Source organism: Lissotriton vulgaris, chromosome 2_1, assembly GCF_964263255.1.
Source record: "Lissotriton vulgaris chromosome 2_1, aLisVul1.2, whole genome shotgun sequence".
NCBI lineage: Eukaryota > Metazoa > Chordata > Amphibia > Caudata > Salamandridae > Lissotriton > Lissotriton vulgaris.
In genome coordinates, this window is record NC_141687.1 from 828,018,009 (window position 1) to 828,043,423 (window position 25,415).

The following is a 25,415-nucleotide window of genomic DNA, read 5'->3' on the forward strand; positions in this document are numbered from 1 at the left end:
CATCATCGCCCGGTTGCTCAACTACCGCGATCGGGATGTGGCGTTGCGAGCAGCCCGTACAAGCCGTAACCTTGCCTGCGATGGTGTACAGTTCTCCCTATACCCAGATTTCACGCCCATGGTACAGGACCAGCGGAGGAAATTCCTGGATGTGAAAAAGAAACTGAGGGACATGCAGGTGGATTATGCTCTTCTGTACCCGGCGCGCCTCAGGGTGACCCATCAGGGCAAACAACATTTCTTTACGAACCCGCAGCAAGCTGAGGACTACGTTAAATAACTTTGCGCTGCTAGGAGGGACAGGCGTAATGAGGAGGAGGACGAGGCAAGAGGTAACCCTGCCGAGCAGGATGAGTCATAAAAGTGTTCTAAAGTTAGCTTGATCGCTGGCTCCCTGTTGAACTATTGGTGCTTGACTCGGAAACTGTACCCTGCGGGTGCTGGGGCTGCACTGCCCTACCTGCGGAGCCATGGATAGCTGCTTTCTTGCATTATAGACTTGCTGCTGAGCGATAACTGGCTTCGAGCACTCTGTCCCGCTGATGGTATAGTGCTGTGATCGCGCAGATATATGGCGCAGCGGGAGAAAGTATGGGCAGCAGCGGATACTTGGGTGATTCGACTGCGTTGAACAGTACCTTGTCTGCTTGAAAAGGCGGCGGAGGGGTGAGGCCCTCGTGAACGCTTGCTAGCTGGCCTACCGTTGAACTAATGGTGTTTGTTTCGGAGTCTATGCCCTACTTTCGATGGAGCAGCCCTGCCTACCAGCGGGGACATGGGTGGCTGCTCGCTTGCAATGTAGACTTGCTGCTGAGAGTTGACTGAGCTTGACCAATCTACCCTGCTGCTGGGATGGATCATGGATTGCGTAAGCTGGTGGCAATACAGGAGACAGGGGGGGCGGCAGCTGAATTATGGTGGATCCGCCTATTCTCATTGGTAACTTAGCCTATTGGGAGGCGATGAAGAGATACGATGGTGTGATGTGTGGGCTTAAATCTGCAGGGGTTATGTATGCCAGGCACCACCCCTTCTTCTCTGTCTTCCCCGTATGGCGTATGCGGGGCGGGAGGGGAGTGTAGGGGTGTATGGGTGCGTACCTCTAATGCCCCCAGGAGGGGATTCCCCACATGGTTTTGCTATGGTTATTGAGTATGGGGTCTGGGGGGGAGGGAGGGTTCATGGTACTGGCAAGTTTGGGTTGCTTCAGTGGGTTGGGGGAGGAATGGTGATGCGGGAGTTGTGGGGCTGTGCATGGAGGGAGGGGGGGAGTTTGACTGTTGGGATGGGTGTTGTTGAGAGTGGCAGAGTTCTTACGGACGAAATACATGGCATGTGTGCTAGGACTGGTGGTGCGGAATGTGTCAGTGTGGATGATCGAGTACAACGACTGTTCTTGACGGCAGAGAGGTTGGTACTTGTTGAGCTCCTACGGAGGGCTGGAGCGCTGAACATTTGCGTGTCTCAGGGTTGTGGTGACAAACGCGGGTGATCACGCCTTAACTACAGTATCCATATTGTCCTGGAATGTTCGAGGCCTTAATAACCCCCGGAAATGCAGGAATGTAATTGCATATCTAGATAGGCATCAGGTGCAGATAGCGATGCTCCAGGAAACCCACCTGAGCCCACGCTGTGTCCCCCGGTTCGCAAACAGATGGGCGAATGTGAGAGAGTTTTCTTCCTATTCCACCTATTCCAGGGGGGCAGTTATTCTGATCAATAAACGGTTGATGTTCCAGAAGATGGGGGTTCGGGCAGATAATGAGGGAAGGTATGTGATTCTTTGGGGGCGGCTGGGCACCGATGTGATAATGCTTGTAAATTGTTATGCACCAAATATCGACACACCTGGATTTTTCTTGTCGCTTTGGGGTCATGTACTGGAGGTCGAAGCCACACACATAGTCTGGGGAGGGGACTTCAACCTATCACTACATCCGGGGATGGACAGATCGGATGGAAGTGGACAATACAACACGAAAGCTAGGGACACGCTACAGGGCATACTGACGGAGGCAGGATTACTGGATAGCTGGAGGCACTTACACCCGGCAACTAGGGAAGGTATCCACTTTACTACACACGCGCGCTCATGGGCAAGGATCGACTACTGCTTTATCTCACGGGGCCTAGCTGGGGGAATCGTTCAGGTGAAACATCTGCCTCGTACATACTCGGACCATTGCCCTGTACTGACTGTTATGGAGATGCCTGGCTATGCGAGAATGCGGCCACCGTGGAGGCTCTTCCCTTCGGCCCTGCTTGATCCTGTCTTTAAACAGGAACTCGGCGAGGAAATTGAAGCCTTCTTCCCTAGGAACAAGGGGTCTGTTGACAAGGTCGAAGCGGTATGGGAGGCTTTTAAAGTAACCGTGAGAGGTGTCACAATCTCCAAGAGCTGTGGAGTACTAAGGGAAATCGTGCGCACATTGACTAATCTTGAAGCGGAACTTAAGGCACTAGAGGCGGAGATGGTCGGTTATCCTTGCCCTGACCTAGAGATGGCATTTAGAGCCAAACTGTCGACTTACGAAGAAGAAGCTGCCAGAGAAGTGAAATTCCGTGGCAAATATTGGACAGCCAGGCGCTATTGCGAGGGGGATCGGCTGGGAAAAGTTCTAGCGGCACTCACGAGGCACCAACGATTCGCCACGCATATCTTGGAAATCTCTGATGGAGAGGGCAGGACCTACCAGGATACTAAAGGGATACAGGACACCTTCCTACAGCACTACAAACGGCTATATTCCACACAACAGATAGGTGAGGTGGAGTTCGGAAATTTCCTGGATGACATAGCACTCTGCTGGCTAAGTGATGGCGACAGGGCGTTCTTGGGATGCCCTTTCGAGCTGGATGAAATCCGGGAAGCGATCATGTCACTCAGTAATGGCAAAGCTGCAGGGCTTGACGGCCTTCCGGCCGAATTTTATAAATGCTACATCGACATCATGGCACCAGTACTGAAGGAGGTATTTGAAGAGTCGCTAGAGGTGGGAATACTGCCGGGCTCTATGAGGGAGGTGGCGATCACCTCGCTACTGAAACCAGGGAAGAATCCAGTGGATACCGATGCCTATAGACCCCTGTCATTGCTAAACTGCGACGCGAAGATTTTAGCGAAAGTGCTCGCGACTAGGTTATCCCTTCTTATGAATACCCTGGTGCTGCCAGACCAATCTGGATTCGTCCCAGGGAGAGCTACGTCCCATAACCTCCGCACACTGTTCTCCCTCGTACCCACCATATCGCCCGATCTTCCGGTCGCTGCTGTGTTTTTAGACGCCACCAAGGCGTTCGACTCGGTGGAGTGGGGATATCTCTTGGCCATACTGAGCAGAATGGGGTTCCCTCGGATATTCATCGCCTGGGTAAAGCTACTCTACACTTCTCCAGTCGCCAGGGTTGTCGTTAACGGTGTGCTGTCGGCACAGATGCCGATCACGAGGGGGACTAGGCAGGGCTGCCCCCTGTCACCCCTGCTCTTTGCCCTGTCAATCGAGCCGCTAGCTTGCAGGATCCGGCAATTACATAAGGCCAGCGCCTTTAATTGCAATCAACGACAGATTGGCATATCCCTCTATGCGGATGATGTCACTTTGTATGTACGACACCCGCAGGACCACCTCAACCCACTACTGAGAGAATTTGTGTTGTTCGGTGGCGTTTCCGGAGTGCACATCAATTGGAAAAAGTCGCAATTCTTCCCCCTCACGGCGTCCGTAACCCGCTTCCCGCTGGATTACCCCTTGGAGTGGTGCGGCTCTGACTTAAAATACTTGGGCATCGGAGTGTCACTCAACAGGGAAGACACGGTCCGATTGAACTATGGGGTGGCCATTTCACAACTGACCGACAACGTGACTCGCTGGTTGGCCCTCCCGCTATCGATGGCAGGCAGAGCCTCCCTGATAAAAATGGTTGTTCTCCCACGTTTCCTATACCTCTTTCAGAACATACCCTACTACCCGGGTGCCTACTTTTTTAAACGACTCCGATCTGAGTTACTTCGCCTATTCTGGGGCGGTAAGCAGCCGCGCCTCAGTTGGAGTGTCCTGACGCAGCCATATGACAGGGGAGGATTTGATATACCCGACTTGGAGGTGTACTACCTCAGTGCTCAGGCTCAGCATGCTTACCACTGGGTTAACCCCGCTCCCTTTATGCCTCAAGTTGCTGCTGAGGACTGGATCGTGCACCCACTACCACTCAAGGGCATGCTGATGGGTCAGGTAGGAGATGTCGAGACACCTGCTACCACTGTCACCTGCACCATAGACTCGTGGCGGAGAGTGACTAAACTACTGGGAGCCCCTATGCTCTATTCACCAGCGATGCCCCTTGCATACCACCCGAAGCTATCGCTCTTAACGGAACGTGGATTCCGATCCATGTGCACCCGGGTACATCTTGACACCTGGGGCGATTTGTTTCAGGATGGACGGTTCCGTACCAAAGACCAGATCTTCCTGAACACTGCGCCGACGCCAATGGAGGTGTTCTATTATATTCGACTCCGTCAGGGTATGAGGGATATACTCCCTAGCTTCCCGGAGGAACCAGGCACAGTTTTGCCGTTGCACATCTTGCTTGTGTCGGACGGCAGACACTTGGTGTCGAAATTGTATGCTGCCATTCGTGAGCAACGCCCTCTGGTTCTGGCTAAGGCGCAAACTGCCTGGGACTCTGACCTACCGACTGCACTCACCGACGAACAGTGGAAATATTGCTGCTCAGTCACGGCCAAAATCTCCTCCAGCTGCAGACTGAAAATTATTCACTACAAGTTCGTACAGAGATATTACTACACTCGGAAGCTGCGATTTCGCCTCTCGGAGGACGATAGATGTGCGAGATGCCGGGCGGAGGGCGCGGATTTCCTCCACTTGGCCTGGGAGTGCGGAGCGATCCAGGCATACTGGGAGCAGGTACATGCTGCGCTCCAAGTTATGATTGCTGGCCCTCTTCCCATGGAACCGGTGGTGATGTTGCTGGGATATACCAGGAATGTACCCAAGGCAGACCGTAGATATGTTGATGTTGCGTTGCTACTTGCAAAGAGAAGGATTGCTTGCAGATGGGGGAGGGGTAGGGCGCCAAAATTTAAGGAATGGCTGGATGATCTCACGTATTGCCAGGATCAGCATGGCGTTTATGCAGAACTGTTACCTGCCCGATGTAAACCCAGTGACTTTTGGTCCCCCTTACAGGTATACTGGATGGCTCAAGCGACTCACAGCGACTCCTCTGGAGATGACGAGCCGATGCCGGGCCCGTGAGCGTGTATAGGTGCCTCACACCACACCCACCACACTATATTTCACACGTTAGAATGGGCCCTGTCCCGCCCTGTCCGGGGTGGGATGGGACGACTATAGTTGGGGTGGTGTTGGGAGGTCCGGGATATGTACGGTTCACATAGCATCGCTTAGACGACAGGACTCTCTACTCCTCCTGATACTCTGACACAATAGGCCGATGAGAACGGACGAATGCGCTGGACCCCGCAGATGCAAATCGTTAAGGATGGCTTCTGTGCTGATGAGCGCTACGCACCGGTTTAAGCTGTACTCTATACCGACTACCCTCACGCTGACTGCCATTAGGGTGCTCGATGGGACCACGCTCACTTGATACACATATGACACACTGCTGTACAGGGTGACGTAGCTTGATGACTAATTGGGGCCAAGACAAACATGGGTCGATGAGACCGGTGATCATTCTCCACCCAGCCTGCCGAGATGCCTATGTATGAGAGTGGGATGGTGTCCCCGCTACCTCCGCCCCTGATTGGAGGGGGGGAGGGTTCCCTGTGATGTTACCTCTCATTTCAGGACGTTAAGAGTAGTGCTTGCATTATACCAGCCCTTGTAAAGATGATGATTATCCACTGTATGTACCACGAATATTGGTGTATTGGATTATTGATGCTGTAACTGTCATGACTCTTTGTTGAATGCCACTAATAAAAAGGTTTAAAAAAAAAAAAAAAAGCCACAATGCGAGGAAATAAAAAAAGAGAGGATTAATTACAGTAGTATCTTTAAGAAACCTAAAAAATAAGATCACTGGACCAAGTCTCCTCCCTCTAATAAAGGTGATTCAGGCAAAACGGATTCCATCTATCACCTACGAAAGCGAAGCGATGAGAGGAAGGGGCGCCGAAGCGGTAGATGGTACGGTAGCAAGAGCACTGCGCATGATCTTTGGCTTGCTGACGTACACATCACCCGCGCAGATTAGGCTCGAATTTGGGCTCGCAAAGGAAGAGCTGGCATGTAAAGGAATATATTTAAAAAGCTGGTACAAAATAAGCAGGGGAGAAGCAAAAACACTCAATACTCTCCTGTGGAAGGAACTGCAAACCAAAGAAAACTGCCCTGCAAGACTTCACCTGGAGGACGCAATAAAACACCTGGGGGTTGCATAAACTATGGGATCTCTGAGGGCCCTTGGTGGGCTTCAAAAAAGCAGTAAATAACATTGTCAAAAAGGAACCTCTCTTACAGGATAAAGCCTCACTGGCAGAGCGAGCACATGGCTGGCTAACCACACAATCTTACACCAAACTCAGGCCCCAAACATCTCTTCAGACCAGCTTCACCAAAAAGACAAATGAGAAGTTTTTGAAATTTCGCCAAGGACTGTTGGCCTCTGTAAACCCCTTGGCAGCGTCCATCAATGCCAGCAAAGTTCCGCCTTTGTGGCAACGGCAAAGAAAACATTATACACCTCATCACCATCTGCAAGGATCTGCCTCAAGATCGCCGGAACCTCTTGAGACCACTTTTCAACAAAAAACGGATAAGTTCATTCAGGCAAGCAGTCCTGGGATGCTTCTCCGGTGATCAAGTCCAACTGAGCTGACGACTGGTAAAATACCTTGAAGTCGTAGATGCCCATCTTAACAAAGCGAAAGAATAAACAGAAAAAGCCAAACTGGTTTGGCTGTAGAGCAGACGCCAGCACCACAATCCGAATGAAGAAGGCACAGCACTCACATCAGCGAAAAAGCAAGAACAGTGATGGAACCCAGCGCGACACTTGGACCCTTAGAGCCAAAATAATCGGATGGCAACAAGGGCCCAGCTGGCATCTTGGTGTCCATTGAGTTTTACTGCAACAAAGCACAAGCCTACGTGGAGGATAATTTTTTGTTTCCCAGGCAGATTATGAACTGCTATAACTAACTGAATTTGAAGGGGAATGTAAGTTAACCCAACCATGCAAAGTTTTCAATGGTATGATAGAGGTGAGCCAGCTTTTGGGCCAATCTTACATTCGACCTGTATCCTCATAGTTTTAGCTTCAGCACCATTTATTCGCATTTTTTACTTACACCCTACCACAGTATCATCGTAATTTGTTATGGCTGTTTTAGATACACAAAACTGTTTTTATTGATGATGGTTTGTAATGGTTTTAATTAACTGTACAATAAAGTATTACCTATTACCTACCATAGATGTTTATCAAGTCGACTCTATGGCACACAGTCTCTTCAGATCATTGCAAGAGGAGCATGCACTGTATCTGTGACAGTAATAAATCAGAAGAAGCTAAAAAAGGCCCTAGGCAATGTGAACTGGTCCTATCAATCGAGAATTAAGGAATTTATCTTACATAATTAGGATTTCTTCATTGGCCACAAATCTTTGAAAATGATGATCTGCCTTGCTGGTTTCAGAGAATGTGCGAATCAAGCTACGGACATCAGAAAGGTGTTTCTTCTGTCTTTTTTGGAAGGTGCACTAATCCATTAGTATACATAAGCAGTCATGTCTCTAGAGCTGAAGGATATGATTTGGAGGTACAACAGGCAAATTACCATGTTATACTGACGTCCCTTCAGAACTCATTAATTATTACTTTGCAGAACTTTCAGTAATCCAACCCCATATTGCTGCAGCAGACAACAAATGCAGCAAATAATTTTCTGATTATCCTGAAAAGATTCAGGAGTTACTACAAGCTTCAATCAACATTAATTGCCATTTCCCGAAGCTATCTAGACTTAAACAAAGTTCTGGTGACTTCTTTTAAAAAGTATAAGAAAGAAAAAAACTTGCAAGAGGCTACCACAGGGTTTTCAACAGTACTCCTTCAAATAGACTACTGTAGTAGTATTTTGCAGACGTTCCATTCATTTTGTTTTACACATCTCTTCTTGTTGAACTCTTATGGCTAACAAATGTGGGCAGGAGGGCTTTATTCCATACATTGAATATTTGACAATTGTGGATTTCCTTGCTGCTTAGAACACAACAGTCCACATGTACCACACATGGATAGCTCAAAAGAAGTCTGATGCATTTTTCATTGCGCATAGGCCTGGTAGCCACTTATTCAAACTAAGCCTCCACAATGTAAACACAATGTTCAGTACTGACTATTATATTGCATTAAGTTATGCTCTTGACAAGTTTTAACTTCAATGGTGGGGGAAGAGGGGAGGTTGCTCAGGCTGATTTCCACTCAATAGACTAGATGTGGCTGAGCCTGGTCAAAGTTATAGACACTCTGACTCTGTGTGCGCGCACAGAAGGATGTTTCCCTTGATAAAGCGCATATATATATAGTGACTGCACTAGAAAGTAACAGAAAAGCAATACAGCTATTGTCAGTTTCTCCAGTAAATACAATTCAATGTTATCTGTTTTTTAAATGTGTAATCTTTTGAAAGAAAGACCATCCCACTGTCCTATATGTTGAAGAAAGCAAAAACTTCAGTCCTGTAATGCCTGGCCTCAAAACGTATCCCTTAATTCCAACTCAGAATTTTCTTTCCTTTCTGAATTTCCCATTCTCTGTGTGCCAGGTTTTTTGGATTCAGATAAATATGGATGAGAGAGACGGTTGTGAGACAATATGGCCTCATCAATGGAAACAAGGGTGAGGCAGGAATGAGAGTGAGATATAAGGATGTTCCTATAGCGGCCCAGCATGCAGCAAGGTACAATCAAAAGGGCACATTTTTAATCAGCGGTGTTTACATTCCGAGGTGGGGGGGCAGGGTAGCCCATACAAATTCCTTCGGTATAACCGGAAGAAATTTCAGCGGGCAAAGCATGCCAACAAAGGGAAAAGGTGAGGTTTTACCAGTCAGTAAGAATGAAACAGCACAGTACTTCTATTCTAACCTGGAAAACTACCTTGGAATTGTCAAGTGGTATTACTGTAAATATTCAATAACGGTATTTCACCTGGGACGTTTTAGCAGCTAAAGATTTTCGGCCACCTAGAAAGGAGGGATAAGGTGTTAATGACCAGCTAATTAAAGATGGTCAATGGACACTTAACTAAAAGACTGATGTAATCTAAGGCAGAACAGCATTCTGCAGTGTTGTCTATGTCAGGACCCTATTATGTGTTTTAGTGCTGCATGCAATATAGGCCCGGTTTAATACAACAAGTGTTGACTTAAGAATGTGCAATCATATGCTGTGCATCTGAGGTGCAAGTAAAAGACCTTGAAGCAGAAGAGCGGGTCAACTTGACATTTTTATTTTTGCAGCTAATAAGGGTTTGCTCGATCGTCCTGCTTTTTAGGTCTCGCCTGAGCCAGTGCATGCGCTGTCTGGCGTTAGTGAGTGGGGCTTTCAAAAGCCGACCACAGCTTTTTGGGTGGCCTAGAGCGTGCGGTTACGCGCACAGTAACATGCATTCCTCGCATTGCTCACATGCCCCCTTACAGCGCGTGATCAGGCGCCATCTGGCTTTCCTCTCGCTCGCCCCTTTCAATCATTGAATACATGTACAACTCTGTTTCCCTTTTAATATATTTATTCAACACTGTTTTAAATTCAATATTAATATAATTATTATTGAACTCACGATTTTAGTGAAAGTAAAGTATTTCAGTTCTGGTTTATTGAGCAGATGAAACTTTCAGCACACCTCTGGCATTTGGTTCCGTGGCATAAGCAAAGACCAAGCTAAGCAACCTGGAATTTAGGCATATCAAAATATTTTCCTCTGCTCGTGACCTTCTCCCGTCTTCTTGTTTGAGAATGTGGTAGCCCTACATATGGTTAAAGCCGGTTGTAGAGTTGCCATGCCGTAAAAGCGCTCTTTCTTGTATTTATACTAAATAGGCCAAAGTTCGACGTGATTTGATCTCTTCAGGGCTGTAAAGTACCAGGGAGTAATTTACGTTTCCTTGCCTTTGCCTTTGTATTGCAGCTCGCAGATGCTGTATTCAGAACTGCAGCTCAGAACGTCAGTGCTCGTGTTACAAGAGATTGGTGTAGCTTTATCTCCAGATAAGAGAAAAAAGTGTGCTTAGAGGTGGAATGATGCTTTCCCTGCTCATGACCTAGTTTAGTGATAACCCACCGATCACTGTTGCCTATCGTCTTGTATTGTTTGTGCAGACACTGCAGCCGGCCAAGAGTACAGCCTCTCTCTCCTCGAGGCAATTATACTCTTAGTTTCATATAAACAAATAGATTTATCGTGTTTCTTTTGCCACCACAAATTGTGGTCGTTCAACGGTCCCTACCCCTCCCCCACCACAGAACGAGTCTCCCGGCATCGCGTCTAGTTTTTAAAGCTTCCTGTAAACTCTTGCAGTTTTGCTGGCATTGTTCTTCTTTGTCTGCCATCCCTAAATCTCCCAGTGGCCTTTCTTGATACCGGGCTCCTTTTCTATGGTTTGCTTATTTCGGACTGCACAATCCATTCAATATACCTCACAGTTTTCCCTTTCACTGTTATCTATTGCGACTCCTTCCTTTACTGGGGAATGGTTGCAGGCGAGCTACACTCAAACATCTCAATGGAGAGCCTCTGTACTTCAAATACCGCTCTGGCGCCATCTTGGTGAAGACATTTAGCTATGCTAACATTTAACCATTTGGCGCTTGAAGTGTGATTTTCAAAATGTTTGTGTGTGTGTGTAAATAATGAGGTACCAAGCTCTGTGGTTAAATCCTGTTGAAGGACACTCACTCTTGATTTCTCTACTTCTCATGTCTTGCTCCTGCTATTTAAAGTAATAATAGATTAAACACACGACTTGTTAATAAAAAAATAATCTCACTCCTTTGTCACCATATTCTTCTCGTTATATCTCTCAGCTCCTTCTGTGTTCACATCACTCTCACTCCCTTCTCCCTCACATGATTTTATCTCCCTCTCCATCACATGATTTTATCTCCTTTCTCTCTCTCTCATCCATTTGTTTCCTATATTTCTAAACTTTCAGCCCCTGCACTGACATCCATTTCACTCTATCTTTCTTCCTTGCTGATTATTTTGTCACTTTTTGTCAGGCATTTCCTGTAGTTCATTGAACACCTTGCTGTCCATGTTCTATCTGATCCTAAAGATTAGTGAAGGCTCCCTCTTTTTTCTTAATTCTGCAGTGGTAGCTGTGGTTGAGCAGGCAATCAGGTGGTGTGATGCTTCATTTCAGATGCAAAGTAAATTAGGGTATTGCCTTTGGTATAGGTCAGCGTCCAGTCTGTGCTATTTATCATAAGAAACGGAAGTGTAATTCCAGAGATATGACTCAGATATGGTTTACATTTTGTCTTCTAACATAACAAGCATTGGCATAGCCAATAGGTCTCGCCTTTTGGACATTATAAGTGTTTAGCCATGCAACAGTTGATGTTGTTGCACCAAGGACATTGTGTTGCATAACTAAATACTTATAAAAGGTCCCAAAAGCGAGATCTATTGGCTATGCCAATGCTTGTTTCACTCATCCTAACAAGACGGAGAAGAAAAATGTCCTTTCTACAGCGCACACGTTGTTTTTAAGCACATCAGCTAAAGAGATAGCTACAAAGCAGATTACCTTATTGTTCCATCCGGCAGGAAAGAAGGAAGGAAAGTAGCAGTAAGCATACACATATTCTTTTGAACGCAAAGTACTATTCAAGCATTATGTATAATGGTACAGACGCCAGGCACGAGCTGACCCCTCCTAGATCCATTAAACATAATTCCTAAAAAAAGGTATGTACAAGGGTGTAGTCAGATAAACAGACTAGTTGTTGAGACATGGAATTCAGACTTTGAACCTGAAGGCACCATAAAGCATGTCGGCAGGTTCGGCATGACTTAGTCTATGAGCATGTAAACTTACTGATACAACTTAAATTTACAAGCCTGGTTGTAACCAATTAATGTAAAACTAGTAGTGTAGGGACGTGTTATGAAATATGATTGGAAAATATCGTACATTCACCTTAATATGGATAATAAGTGCAGAGCTGTCTATAATATTCACACTCCTAATGCATTTAATTTATAGGCAAATAGTGCATAATAAATAATCATATGCTGAAATACCAATTATTGTGTGCTTGGTCTGATTTTAGGGGTGAGGTTAGGGACTCCATATATACCACTTGTTGATGTCAGACTTATGGAAAGGTTTGTCTGTCTCAAACTCTCCCTTCAGATCAAGTTTAATTTAAAGGGATCGGGCATAGGGGCCTACAGATGCGTCCGCAATAATTTGTGGGCACCGCTTCAGCTGGTAGGTTTGCAAATATCTGTGTATGGGAGTTATAGGCGAGAAATCACATTAGTTAAGACACCAGCATTCATTGCATGTAGGAAAGAAATTATATTTAGGTCTGTTTATAGGACAGATAGGAAGAGTACTCACAGCCCCCAGCCCCCATCGGGAAGCTGCACGGAGCGAAGGTACCGCACCATCTCCAACTTGTAGGCCTGAGGCAGTGGAATCCTCGCCACATGGCAAGTGATCAGCAGACCTGGTATAGAAAGAAACAGCAATTAATCAACAGTCCATGGGTGGTTATTGTGGGCTTTCTAAGCATTTATCACAGAGATTAACAGGAAAACATTAACGGAGTGAGACAGACCGTGTCCAGCTGGTGATGAGGCAGCGGGCTTCCTGATTTGTAAGGTTCAGATCACAAATCTTCATAACAAATAAGCCAAGACATGGAGCAATAGACATCCAATGGAGCAACTTGATCCCAATGATGTGGGGGAAGATCTTCATTATACAAGTGCAAGAAGCCTCATGAATAACTCAACCAACCAGTCCAATGCAATGATGGTGCTTTGGGGGCAGAGGGGTACTGGGCTTTTAGGGAGGAGGTGATCATTCCCAAAGTAAACTAGAGTGGAGGGCAGATTAATCTAAACCCATGAAAGGCTGAAAGGCTGCAATCCCATCCCAGATGCAACGTGCGAACACACTCCACAAGGATACTACAAGCTTCCTTCTTGCTGGACAAAGACAGGTTTTTGTCCCCGTAAGAACAGCCAAAATCTTAGGGCAAAAGGAGCAGCCTATGGCTCAGTCATGGGAGGAACAGCCCATGGCCCACCCAAGACACTGGCTGATTATTGAGCCCGCCATTACTTCTGGGATGAAATTTATAATCAGACGATAATCGCCTCCGGATGTAGGCCAGTACCCTGAAATGTACTGGTTTTATGCTTCACAAACCTATGTATTCAAGAAGATGCAATAAAACAAATATAAAGTTTTGGAAACAAAGGGTGACTGATTGAAGAAAAATACTTGGATAGTATTTACACTTTTGCACTCTTTTTACATTTTGTTAAAGAAACACCATTTGGCCAGTTCAAAGTTTTGCGAAAAGAGACGCAATCGGGAAAAATTGTTTTTTCTCATTGAGCTCCCAGGCTGATGGGAGCAGTTCTTGGCACCACGCAAACCCTCTATAGTATTTGGAACTAACCACTGACCGAAGTGAGACATATGCATTGGAAAGCGTTAAACCAGGGTATCAAAAGACCTGCTGCCAAAAGTAAAAACTCATGCCCCACTGCAAGGCGGAATAACTGATGCCCCACATGCATGGGCAATTCACCAGGCCTACCACAGAGGACATTGATCAGACCCAGTTTCAAAGGCCACCAACCAGACCCAGTCCAAGAGGCAACAGATCAGGCCCTGTTGCAAGGGGAACAAAAGGCACTGGGGGATACAAGACAACCAACATGCCAGGGGGTCTAAACCAGGCATATATATATGGGAAACAGAAGAGCTGTATTAGAGACCCAGACCAGCATTTTCATTGCGGAGGAAAAAGAACCATTCCATGCAAGAAAGAACAGCCTTATGGTGGTCAGTATCTGAAGAATCAGAACAACTCAACCTTAGAGGAGAATCATATTATACTAACGTAGAAGAGTCAGAACTTTACTAATCCAGGGTAATTCAGGGGTGGAGGGGCACAGCAGAATAGCCCATCACAGAGAGGTCGAAGGATCAAAATAAACCCTCTCCCTAGTAGATCAGACAAAAAAACATGCATAGGGAGGATGAAACTAAACCTATTGCAGGTTTAACAGTGCAAATCCATCTAAAGCAAGATAAGATTCCCTAACATGTTGAATGAGACATATTCTACATGAGCATTAGCAGCGCATAGGAATTTGACCAATCAATTTTTGAGACAACATAATAATTTCAGACCAAAACAAACCCCGAGAGATCATTAGAACCGTGTCTACCCAGGGGAGTGGGGAAAGGCAACCCAAGGAGAACAGCCTAACCCCATCACTGGAAGTAAACCATCACAGGGAGGACAGAACAAGAACATGCTAGGGGAAGACTCATCCAACCTAATTGGGTCAGGTCACCCCAATCCAAGGAAGGCAGACCTATCCTGGAGGATTATGAGAGAGCACATCCATCCAATGAGAGACGGACCACTTGGCTGTACCAACCCATTTCATCCTGGCAGGGTAATAACAGACCAACTCTATACCAGTGGTGAAAGGCCACAAACAGTCAAAGGGCATCAAATCACCTCTACATATTAGCAGATGGTAGGCATGAACACATCTCTGGGGGAAGCAAGCAAAGGCAATCCTAGGGGAAGAAGGTGAGAGACAAGCTCCACATTATGGAGAACAGACAAACGCCACTCTACACAACACTGGCTAACTTCACCCAGAAAAAACAGAACATGTTTCCCCGTTAATCCAGTGAAATGTATTGGTGCACATTTCTTGCACTTACTCCTTAATGATTAAATAAATATTATCTAGAAGCAATGTATAGCAAAGTTACCATTTTAACATTGCATCTTAGTACTGGATGTTCCAAACAATCTATTTGCATCAGGTCACATCAGGTGTATGCCTGTACCCAATACATTCTACGTACCTGGTAATAGGAAGAGTGGCCCTCCATAGTCTCCAGTCCAGTGCCCATCCTCCGCCTGTAGAGCAGAGTAGAAAAGCATGCCATTCTGAGCTGCCTCCAGAGCAGAGTGTGCTGGCGGCAAGTCCTTGAAGTATGGCTTCTGGAAAAAAAATCATATGACAAAAGAGTATTCTCCAGCAGAGCAGTACCCAATGTACAAAAAGAACAGAAACAATCTACGTGGAATAGGGCATCACTTTTAGAGAACCAGTGGCTCGTAGAGACAACTTTTGAGGATGCCTCTTTTTTAGGATGGAGCTAAAGGTGATCTGTGGTATTTCATTAGTGAACAAGGCCAGAAGCTCTAGTATGCCTAAACTTCTTAACTGATTTCTCTAGCAGCAAAGTTAAAATACAGTATAACATATATTAAGAGAAAAAAATATGCCAAACAAAGAACCAAGTTAACATTCTGTGCCTTCTCCAGTACATTACGGTCCCGATAGCACAGCCCTCAGTATAAATAACCAACTGAGAGAGTACTTCCTCTTTTTTGCTGCTCTAGCGGAATATAAGAGCCTCTCAGTTTTTCACAAATGTCTTTATTGAACTTATTAGGTGCATGTTAATTCACATATAGTATTGATTTTTAGGTCTCGCCCTGGAATTCGCATCCGAAGGATGCGTCCAGGGCGGAGACTTATAGTCGTCTGACACGGGGGAATGAGGGACACAAAACTGTGACGAGCTTTGGATTGAGCTGCGTGCACGCGCGTCAACATTCACGCATGCGCACATCACAGCCACACGCATACACAGCACTCACGCATGCGCACATACACACGCATACACAGGCACACCCCCGTCACCTACACGCATACACAGAGACCCCTCCACACACACCAGCCCCTCTCCTCTCGGCTCCACACACACGCACACGCATTTACACTTACACAGACACGCAGGCACCCAGACAGGCAACCCCCCCCCCCCCGTCACACACACGCACAGACTCCAGGACACATACACACACACACACACATGCACGCTCACACACATACACAGTCCGCCGCCGCGCGCGCGCATACAGATGCCCCCCCCCCCCCCCCCCCCTCCAACAAGGCGAAGCCCCACTCACCGGCATCCTCAGTGCAGCGGCTCCCACCGGCAGCAAGACTCTTCTTCCCTTCTTCGGCACCGGGGCGCAGGGTAGGCTCCTGCCTGCTCCGGTGCTCCAAACAATCGCGGCTCTTCCGTGGGAGGCGGGGTAGGCTCCCGCCCTCCTACTTCCGGTTGTCCCGCCCGGCCTGCCTGACTTCCTGGTCGCAGGCCAGGGGCTGAGCAACCGTAGTGGCGAAGCGAACCTGCCCTGTGAGGCGGCCTGATTGCTGTGGCGGAGCCGGAATCGCGGCGCGACAGACCGAGCCCGGGCCTCATTCAGGTGCGGAGAGAGGCGTCCGCGAAGTAGCAGCAGCTCCGGACTGAATTCCGGCCGCCTTTACCAAGATGGCGGCCGTTTGAGTGAGGTTCCGGACCACAGACGCGGAGACCGAGGGAGAAGCGGAACGGGTCCCACCCGCGAGGCACGGCGCTTGGTGGAGGTGCTACCCGGGAGCGGAGAGCGGGGGGATCCCTTCACCTCTCCCCCCGCACCCCTCCCCCTCCAACGACGAAAACCGCGGGCGCTTGGATCGGCGGAGCTGGTCCGTTCCCGCAGGCGAGATTGGACGCCTACAACGGAGGTGAGCCCAGGAGTCAAAAGCGGAGGAAGGGACCGCTTGGGGGGAGGCCTTGCGCCAGTGGCCTACCGGTCCGGTGCATACCCCCGAATTCCCATTAGTGCCACCCGCATCGACGGAGGTGCCCTCTCCCCACCCCCCATACACACATTCCCGCCTGTGGAACGGCCGGTGGGGAGGACACACGAGACACGGGGGCAGGCGACAGACTACGGGAGGCACCAGCAGCGGAGGCTGACCCCGCCAGGGACGACACTAGCAAGGAATCGGGGCCACGCAGGGAAGGGAGAGCAGAACGATCACGAGAGCGGCAGGGGGTGAGACTCCGGACATTGCCCCCCCTCCCCCTACGTGACAAGGCACACAGCCGAACGGGGAAGAAGGCCCTGAAGCAGCAGTGGGGATACTAGGAACTGGAAGAAGAGATAGTGCCCCCCCCACCCCCACCCCCCTGCACCAGGGGTCATTGTGAGAGGACAAGCGCTACACGGGAGAGGGCCGGACCATATTCACGAACCGGGCGGAAGGAGAAGGGATGAGATAGCCACCTCAGCCAACCCTGACCTCAAGGGCCACACGGAGATAGACCACTTGCAAACGCACAACACGCCCCTGCTGGCAGAGACCCGCCTGGGATAGCTCCAAGGGACGGGCTTCGGAGCGACTGAAGACTGAGCACAGGGAAGAAAGACACCTGGATACGACGAGGGGGGTGGCAGGATCGCCCCACCCGGAACCCTGAGGTGGGTGCAGAACCAGACAAGCCCGATACTGTGCGTGCAGAGTGACAGTGAGTGCGGAGTGACAGTGAGTGCAGAGTGACAGTGAGTGCAGAGTGACAGTGAGTGCAGAGTGACAGTGAGTGCAGAGTGACAGTGAGTGCAGAGTGACAGTGAGTGCAGAGTGACAGTGAGTGCAGAGTGCGTGCAGAAACAGTGAGTGCAGAGTGCGTGCAGAGTGACAGTGCGTGCAGAGTGACAGTGAGTGCAGAATGACAGTGAGTGCAGAGTGACAGTGAGTGCAGAGTGGCAGTGAGTGCAGAGTGACAGTGAGTGCAGAGTGACAGTGAGTGCAGAGTGACAGTGAGTGCAGAGTGACAGTGAGTGCAGAGTGACAGTGAGTGCAGAGTGACAGTGAGTGCAGAGTGCGTGCAGAAACAGTGAGTGCAGAGTGCGTGCAGAGTGACAGTGCGTGCAGAGTGACAGTGAGTGCAGAGTGACAGTGAGTGCAGAGTGACAGTGAGTGCAGAGTGGCAGTGAGTGCAGAGTGACAGTGAGTGCAGAGTGACAGTGAGTGCAGAGTGACAGTGAGTGCAGAGTGACAGTGAGTGCAGAGTGACAGTGAGTGCAGAGTGACAGGTGAGTGCAGAGTGACAGTGAGTGCAGAGTGACAGTGAGTGCAGAGTGACAGTGAGTGCAGAGTGACAGTGAGTGCAGAGTGACAGTGAGTGCAGAGTGACAGTGAGTGCAGAGTGACAGTGAGTGCAGAGTGACAGTGAGTGCAGAGTGACAGTGAGTGCAGAGTGACAGTGAGTGCAGAGTGACAGTGAGTGCAGAGTGACAGTGAGTGCAGAGTGACAGTGAGTGCAGAGTGCGTGCAGAGTGACAGTGAGTGCAGAGTGAGTGCAGAGTGACAGTGAGTGCAGAATGAGTGCAGAGTGACAGTGAGTGCAGAGTGAGTGCAGAGTGACAGTGAGTGCAGAGTGAGTGCAGAGTGACAGTGATTTCAGAGTGAGTGCAGAGTGACAGTGATTTCAGAGTGAGTGCAGAGTGACAGTGATTTCAGAGTGAGTGCAGAGTGACAGTGAGTGCAGAGTGACAGTGAGTGCAGAGTGACAGTGAGTGCAGAGTGACAGTGAGTGCAGAGTGACAGTGAGTGCAGAGTGACAGTGAGTGCAGAGTGACAGTGAGTACAGTCACTCAGCACCACCACATTATCACTCAGAACCACCACAGCATCACTCAGAACCACCACAGCACCACTCAGCACCACCACAGCATCACTCAGCACCACCACAGCACCACCATAGCACCACTCAGCACCACCACTGCATCACTCAGCATCACCACAGCCCCATTCAGCACCACCACAGCATCACTCAGCACCACCACAGCACAAATATGTTCTCTCAATGTTTCAAGCTTTATTACAAATGTCACAAAAAGATGTTAATATTTCACTTCTGTTCTTGGATTTTGTTACAATAAAATACACTGAACATAATCTTCACAAAAGTTATTTACAAAAGTTTAAGCTATTGCCATTATAAATTACAATCACTTTTATTAAGTATTAAAAAAAATTAAAAGCCATTGTTATTTGTAATATCAATACATCTAAGTCACGTAAATACAAATGTTGCATGACAAATGCTATAGGTGTCACATTTGCGAAAGTTATAACTATTGGCATTGTAAATGACAAAGCTATTAATTTAGCTATTTTCAAAACCAACACATAATTGAACATTTGGTGAATTTCCATTAAAATATTTGACTTTTTTACTAAGATAGTATTATACTGTTTTATGCAAACAAAATTTAGATACTGCATAAATAACTTTAATAAAACATATTTTATATGAAGCTTTTTATGTAAAAAAAAACTATAGCATAAAGCAAAAAACAATTGCCATTTACAATGCTAATAGCTCAAACTTAAATAATGCGAGACCTATTGCATTGCAAATGCTTGTTTCTGTTTTGTATGTGTTTCTATGCTGGTACCTATATGTGATTATTTTTCTGCTCTTTTGTTTAAAAAGCAAGTATTTGGGGCAACGTCATGTGTGTGGACTCATCATCTGAGGGTTTTTTTTCCTTTCCTTACCGGTACTGGGGCACGCAACTGCACTTGGCCTAGTTTCTCTATGGGTCAAAAGGGCAGCATTCACTCACCTTTTTAGGTATCACCCAAGCTGCGCTTGCGCTACCTCTTCGAGAGATGCTGTATCTAGGATATAGGCTTGAAAAACGCACATCTTTTTCATTGGTTCCTCTTGCTGTCCTTTAGAAATGCTGGCTTTTCATTGATCAATACACTTAGTAGTCCCTCCTTTTGGGATTTTGTACCCTCCCAAGAGGACTGCCTCACTTACATGTGTTCTATCTGTTGATGTTATTTATACTTGGAGAGAACTCTTTCTTTTAGTTGGCCTGCCTCTTTGCTCCTTAACTGTTCTGTTTAATTGTGCAATGAAACTTCAGGCTACCCCTCACCCCTACCACAACACTGCTCGCAGGCCCACACCACCCCTCCGAGGTCACTGCTGTTTTGGTCGATTTTTGTTTTGTTGCTTTTTGCATAATTTGTTTAGTATCCCTTTGCCGTCTCTCCCCACCCCCATGCATGGCACTGCTTGCCCGCCCCCGAAATGGCTGCATTAAATTCTTGTTATTTTACATTAGTCGCTTTTATTTAAATAGTGCACCAAGCCATGGGCTTGGGGAAATTAAACAATCTGCACATTATCACAGGATGTTGAGCCAAAACCAGACTCGAACACTGATACCCAGCTCATCAGTGTGTAGCTCTCACCACTGACTGCGCCATATCCTTTCCCTAGCAATGTTGCAGGGTGCAGTATCATATTTGGCCAAACGAGGATCCAAGGACCATCTAGTGTTAGCCTGTGGTACTGCACCCTCACAACACTGCTTGTTTTAACGTGGAATCGGAACTGCCATTTACTTTGTTTGGGGAAATTTAAACTGCATGTTGTTAGTGTACGTATCATTTTTCATTTTTCAACCCCCAGCTGCCTCCTGGGGGGCAGAAAGTCTGTACCATTTTTTGAGGGGTGGGGGCATTTGCATGTCCATTCTGGGCAGCCTCCACCCTGAACTTTGGAAAATTAAAATCCCTGGTGGATAGTGGACTTTCTGCACTCCGTGTGGGGCAGATATGGGGATATTGCCAGTGTAGCAATTTATTTTCGAGTGGGGGCATTGGCATGCCCAATCTGGCCAGCCCCCACCCCTACTTATACAAAAAAAAGAATTGCTGGTGCCTAGTAGGCTTTTTGCCCCCACCCCCGGGGCAGACCAGGGGCTACTGCCCCCATCTGCCTCCTGGGGGTGCAGAAAGACGATGGCATTTTTTTGGGGGGTGGGGGCATTGGCATGCCAGTTCTAGGTAGGCACCCTCCTGACCTTTGAGGGGGACAAAAATCCCTGGTGCCTAGTGGGCTTTATTGCTCTGTGCCTCCCTCAGACCCCTAGAAACCCGGGGGAGTCCAGGGAGGCATGGCTTGCATGGGTCCCCCAACGTTTTCCTACCTAGAATCCACTGCAAACCTCAAATTTAGCCAAAATGTTTTACTTCTTCTCAAATTTCTGTGCGGGAAAGTTGTGGAATCACCAAGCTGACGAAAATGTCCTATCGCTCAGCTTTCCCCCAGGTCTCCTGCTAAAAATGGTACCTCACTCGTATGGGTGGGACAAGTAGCTGCAACAGGCAAGGACCCAAAACACATTGTGGATACATCAAAATTACCTATCACAAAACGACCTGGTTTTGCGTGGGGAGGCACCTGGGTTTTTGGCCCCAAGCCTGGCGGCCATCTAGGGAAACCTACCAAACCCACATATTTCTGAAAACTAGACACCCTGGGGAATCCAGGGAGGTATGGCTTGCGTTGATCCCCCAACGTTTCCCAACCCAGAATCCCCTGTAAACCTGGAATTTTGTGGATCCATGCAGATTCCACTACATTCCCTCACAGAAATGTGAGGAAAATGTGTTTTTTGTGACATATTTTGCGGTCTACAAGGGATTATGGGTAACAGAACCTTGTAAGAGCCACACAAGTCACCCCTCCTGGATTCCCCTGGGTGTCTAGTTTTCAAAAATGTATAGATTTGCTAGGTCTCCCCAGGTGCCGGCAGAGCTAGAGTTCAAAATCCACATCTAGGCACTTTGTAAAAAAAGGGTCTGTTTTCACTGTAAAAATGTGGTGTGTCCACGTTGCGTTTTGGGCCGTTTCCTGTTGTTGGCACTAGGCCTACCCACACAAGTGAGGTACCATTTTTATCAGGAGACTTATCGAACACAGAATTGTAGAGCAACTGTTATCACTTATAGACTTTCTATGCATTTCTGACTTCCAAATGTAAGACAATGTGTAAAAAAAGAAGTCACTTTGAAAAATGTCCTATAATTCTCATGCTATTATGGGTACCCACAATTTTAGAGATGTTACTGCTTCAAAACTCTATATTTTGTTCCCATTTTGGAAATACATAGGTTCCCTTGATACCTATTTTTCACTCTCTATATTTTACCAAATGATTGGCTATATACCGGGTACACAATGAAAAGCCATTGCAAGATGCAGCTCAGTTATTGGCTCTGGGTTCCTCGGGTTCTTGGTAAACCTACAAGTCCCTTATATCCCCACAACCAGAAGGGTCCAGCGGATGTAACGGTATATTGCTTTCAAACATCTGTCATACTTAAAATAAGTTACAGGTGAAATGTTGGCACAAATTGTGTTTTTTTCAAATAATTTTACATTTTTCTTATTTTCAACTGTTAGTTTCGATAAACAAAACCTTGAAGGATATACATAAATGACCCCGAGCTGAATTCAGAATTTTGTCTACTTTTCTGAAATGTATAGCTTTCCAGGATCCATTATTGCTTTCATACCCATTTCTACCCCTAACTGGAAGGAGGCTGAAAGCACAAAAAATTGAAAAAATAGGCTATGTCCCAGTAAAATGCCAAAACTGTGTACAAAATCTTGGTTTTCTGACAAAAGTATGTCTGTTCCTGAAAGCTGGGAAGATGGCGATTTCAGCACCACAACCCCTTTGTTGATACCATTTGCAGGGGGAAAAAACAGGCGCTTTCTTCTGCAGCACTACAAACCCCCGCCAAATGTAGCTTATTTTGGCTAATTTGTGGGTCCCTTCCAGGGGAATCAACAAACCCTGGGTACCTTTAAAATCCCCATGATGATGGAAGAAAAGGACGCAAATTTGGCATGGATACCTTATGTGGACAGCCTATGTGGACAAAAAGTTACAGGGGCATAAGCACGAACCACCCCAAATAGCCAAATAAAGGCTTAGCACAGGGTGGGAAAGGCCTAGCAGTGAAGGGGTTAAAGTCTGGAGGGCACATCTATTACATACGTAAATAATATTGGCATTTACAATACCAATAGCTCCAACTCCAACAAATGCAAGACCTATAACATTTCAAATGCTTGTTCTTTGTTTTTATTTGGCCTGGGCACATTTAATCATATGATGCCTGTGCTGTCAGCTGTTAAAAAGCCTGTCAGGCTAACCCTTCCTCCTGAGGTACAGCTCATTGGGTCAGCACGTCTTAGGGAGAAAGATCCTTGTTTCTGCCTTTAATTAGGTATTCTGGTTTAAAATGCAGTTTTCTTAATTTTTTCTGATACCGATTATGTTTCCTGGGCATATTACAATTATAATTTTTTTTATTATTTAAGAAAGATACATTTTCATTTTGGGTTGTAGAATAAGTATTACTTTTTTGTACTGAATCCTATTGTGTTGTTTTTTCAGTGAGGGACACATTACCACTCCTTTTCTCTTCCTTTCCCTCATGTTGACTGCTGGCCTACGTTTTGTTTATGGCTTTATAATGGAAGGCACAGATAAACGTGGCTTGAAAAAGCAGAGACTGCCTCAGGATGGGATTTAGGAGTCAGAGAGATTTGTCTCTTCTTCAGAACAGGAAGAATCTTTTGAGGATAGTAAGCAGAAGTCTACTAATGAGGATACCCACTTAAGTGTCCATGATATAGGCCTTTCAGTGGTGACTGCCATGATGAGGAGCATGAATCAGGTAGTGAATAGTTCTATTTCAGTCTTTTGTGTCAGTGTTTCCTCTTGTTTGCCACCATGCCCTAAAGATGGTCAAGCTAGCTCAAAGGGGCAGAGGGTTCTCCCTGTACTACTGATGAGGAATTACAGTGTTTATTAAAACACAAGTACAGTTTCTGAGACATCTCAGAAAAATAATGGATTGGTGACACTGGAGGCGGATGTGGATCCTTTCAGGCAGATGTTCCCAGAATGAAGTCAAGGGTAGTGAGTTTCCTTGGCAACTCTCTTTTGTGCAGACAATCTGCGGTTGCCTCTCTAGTGTACAGTCCTAGGGATCGGATTTTGGATCCCTCTGGTAATGGTAATTTGTTGGAGGCGGTTTGTGTGGTTCCTTCTTCCTCTAGATGATACAGCAACTGAAAGTGGATGTTAGGAAAAGATCTTGGAGAGAACTAATTATGTACAAACTTTTACTTCATCGTAAAAGAGGGTGTTTAGCCTGCAGATATTGCTTGAGTCTGGAGAAGTAGGGCTCAGTCTACAAGACGAGGAGAGCTCAAACTTTAAGCCGATTTTTATACTCCCAGGGGAGGGTATGTATCCTCAGGAAACAACAGAAGATGATTTACCCACTTTAGCCTCTGGGAGCAGAGGGGTCAATGTTGCAGAAGAGATCAGAGAACTTTCCCACCAGTTTAATTTTTTCTTCAAGAAAGTTGGATGGCAGAGTCGCCCACTTTCTATTACTGTGGCATAGAACAACTTTAGACCCCTAGATACCCCAGGGGGAAGACATATAATGCAACCAGTGGCGTCTGCAACTTTGCACCTTATTTATAGGTCTCGCCTAGGCAACGCTTGCTCTGTCTCTTCGAGATATGCTGTATTTAGCATTTGGGCATTAAGCAACACCCATCTTTCTAATTGGCTCCTTTTACTGTGCTTTGTAAATACCTGCTTTTTATTGGTTAATATGGTCACTAGTACCTCCTTTTTTTTCTTTTGTAACCTCCTATGAGGACTGTCCTTCTTACATGTGGTATTACCCATCATGTTATGTCTTACTCTCGGAGCACTCTTTTTTTCGTTTAGGCTTTTTCAGGCTCAGGAACTCACTTATGTCCACGCTTGCTCCCTCTCCTTGTTATTCACCTCGTATTTATGAAGAACTGCTCTTCATAATTACGCGAACGCTCGCATGTTCTGCTTTCTCTTTAAATATAGTGAGACCGCCATTCCTTTATTTTACGATTTTAAAACAGAAAGTCTTAATTTTTTTAAAGCGCAACATGCTGCACTTTCACTCAAACAATACACACAACATTTGAATGGCATGGTGAGCAAAAAAACGATGGATTTAGGCCCAGATCTCCATACTGCGGTGAATGTATGACATTGTTCTGCATTCTGCCCATCAATAGTTCTTTTTGCAATTGTCACCCCGAGTGGGACGGGTATGCTCAGACGCATGTCCCGTGCTCTCCATGCCACTGGAATCAAGCTATCCTGGCTGAAGAGGGGTGAAACCCCAAAACCGGTCCTAGGATGCTTGTTTCCAGTCCAGGGAGGACCTGGCCTGGCAGTTCGGGCTCGACTGTTCCCATTGGGCGCAAGGTCAAGACTGATTTGCATATGGCTGGGTCCAAACTGTAATGGCATGGTGAGCAAAAAAATAATGTATTTAGGCCCAGATCTCTGTACTGGGGTGAATGTATGACATTGTTCTGCATTCTGTTCATCAGTAGATCTTTTCACTAA

The 25,415-nt window shown here is 46.8% G+C and overlaps 1 protein-coding gene across 1 annotated transcript in view; it reads right to left on the reverse strand.

The window, feature by feature from the left end:
• LOC147731233 (lanosterol synthase-like) overlaps positions 1 to 25,415 on the reverse strand; it is a 175,576-nt gene that overhangs the window by 133,190 nt on the left and 16,971 nt on the right. The window contains exons 3-4 of the mRNA XM_086956238.1: positions 15,137 to 15,275; positions 12,629 to 12,737 (exon numbers count right to left, since the gene is read on the reverse strand). Of these exons, the coding sequence (XP_086812364.1) occupies positions 12,629 to 12,737; positions 15,137 to 15,275 (248 nt within the window). The remainder of the gene's footprint in view (positions 1 to 12,628; positions 12,738 to 15,136; positions 15,276 to 25,415) is intronic.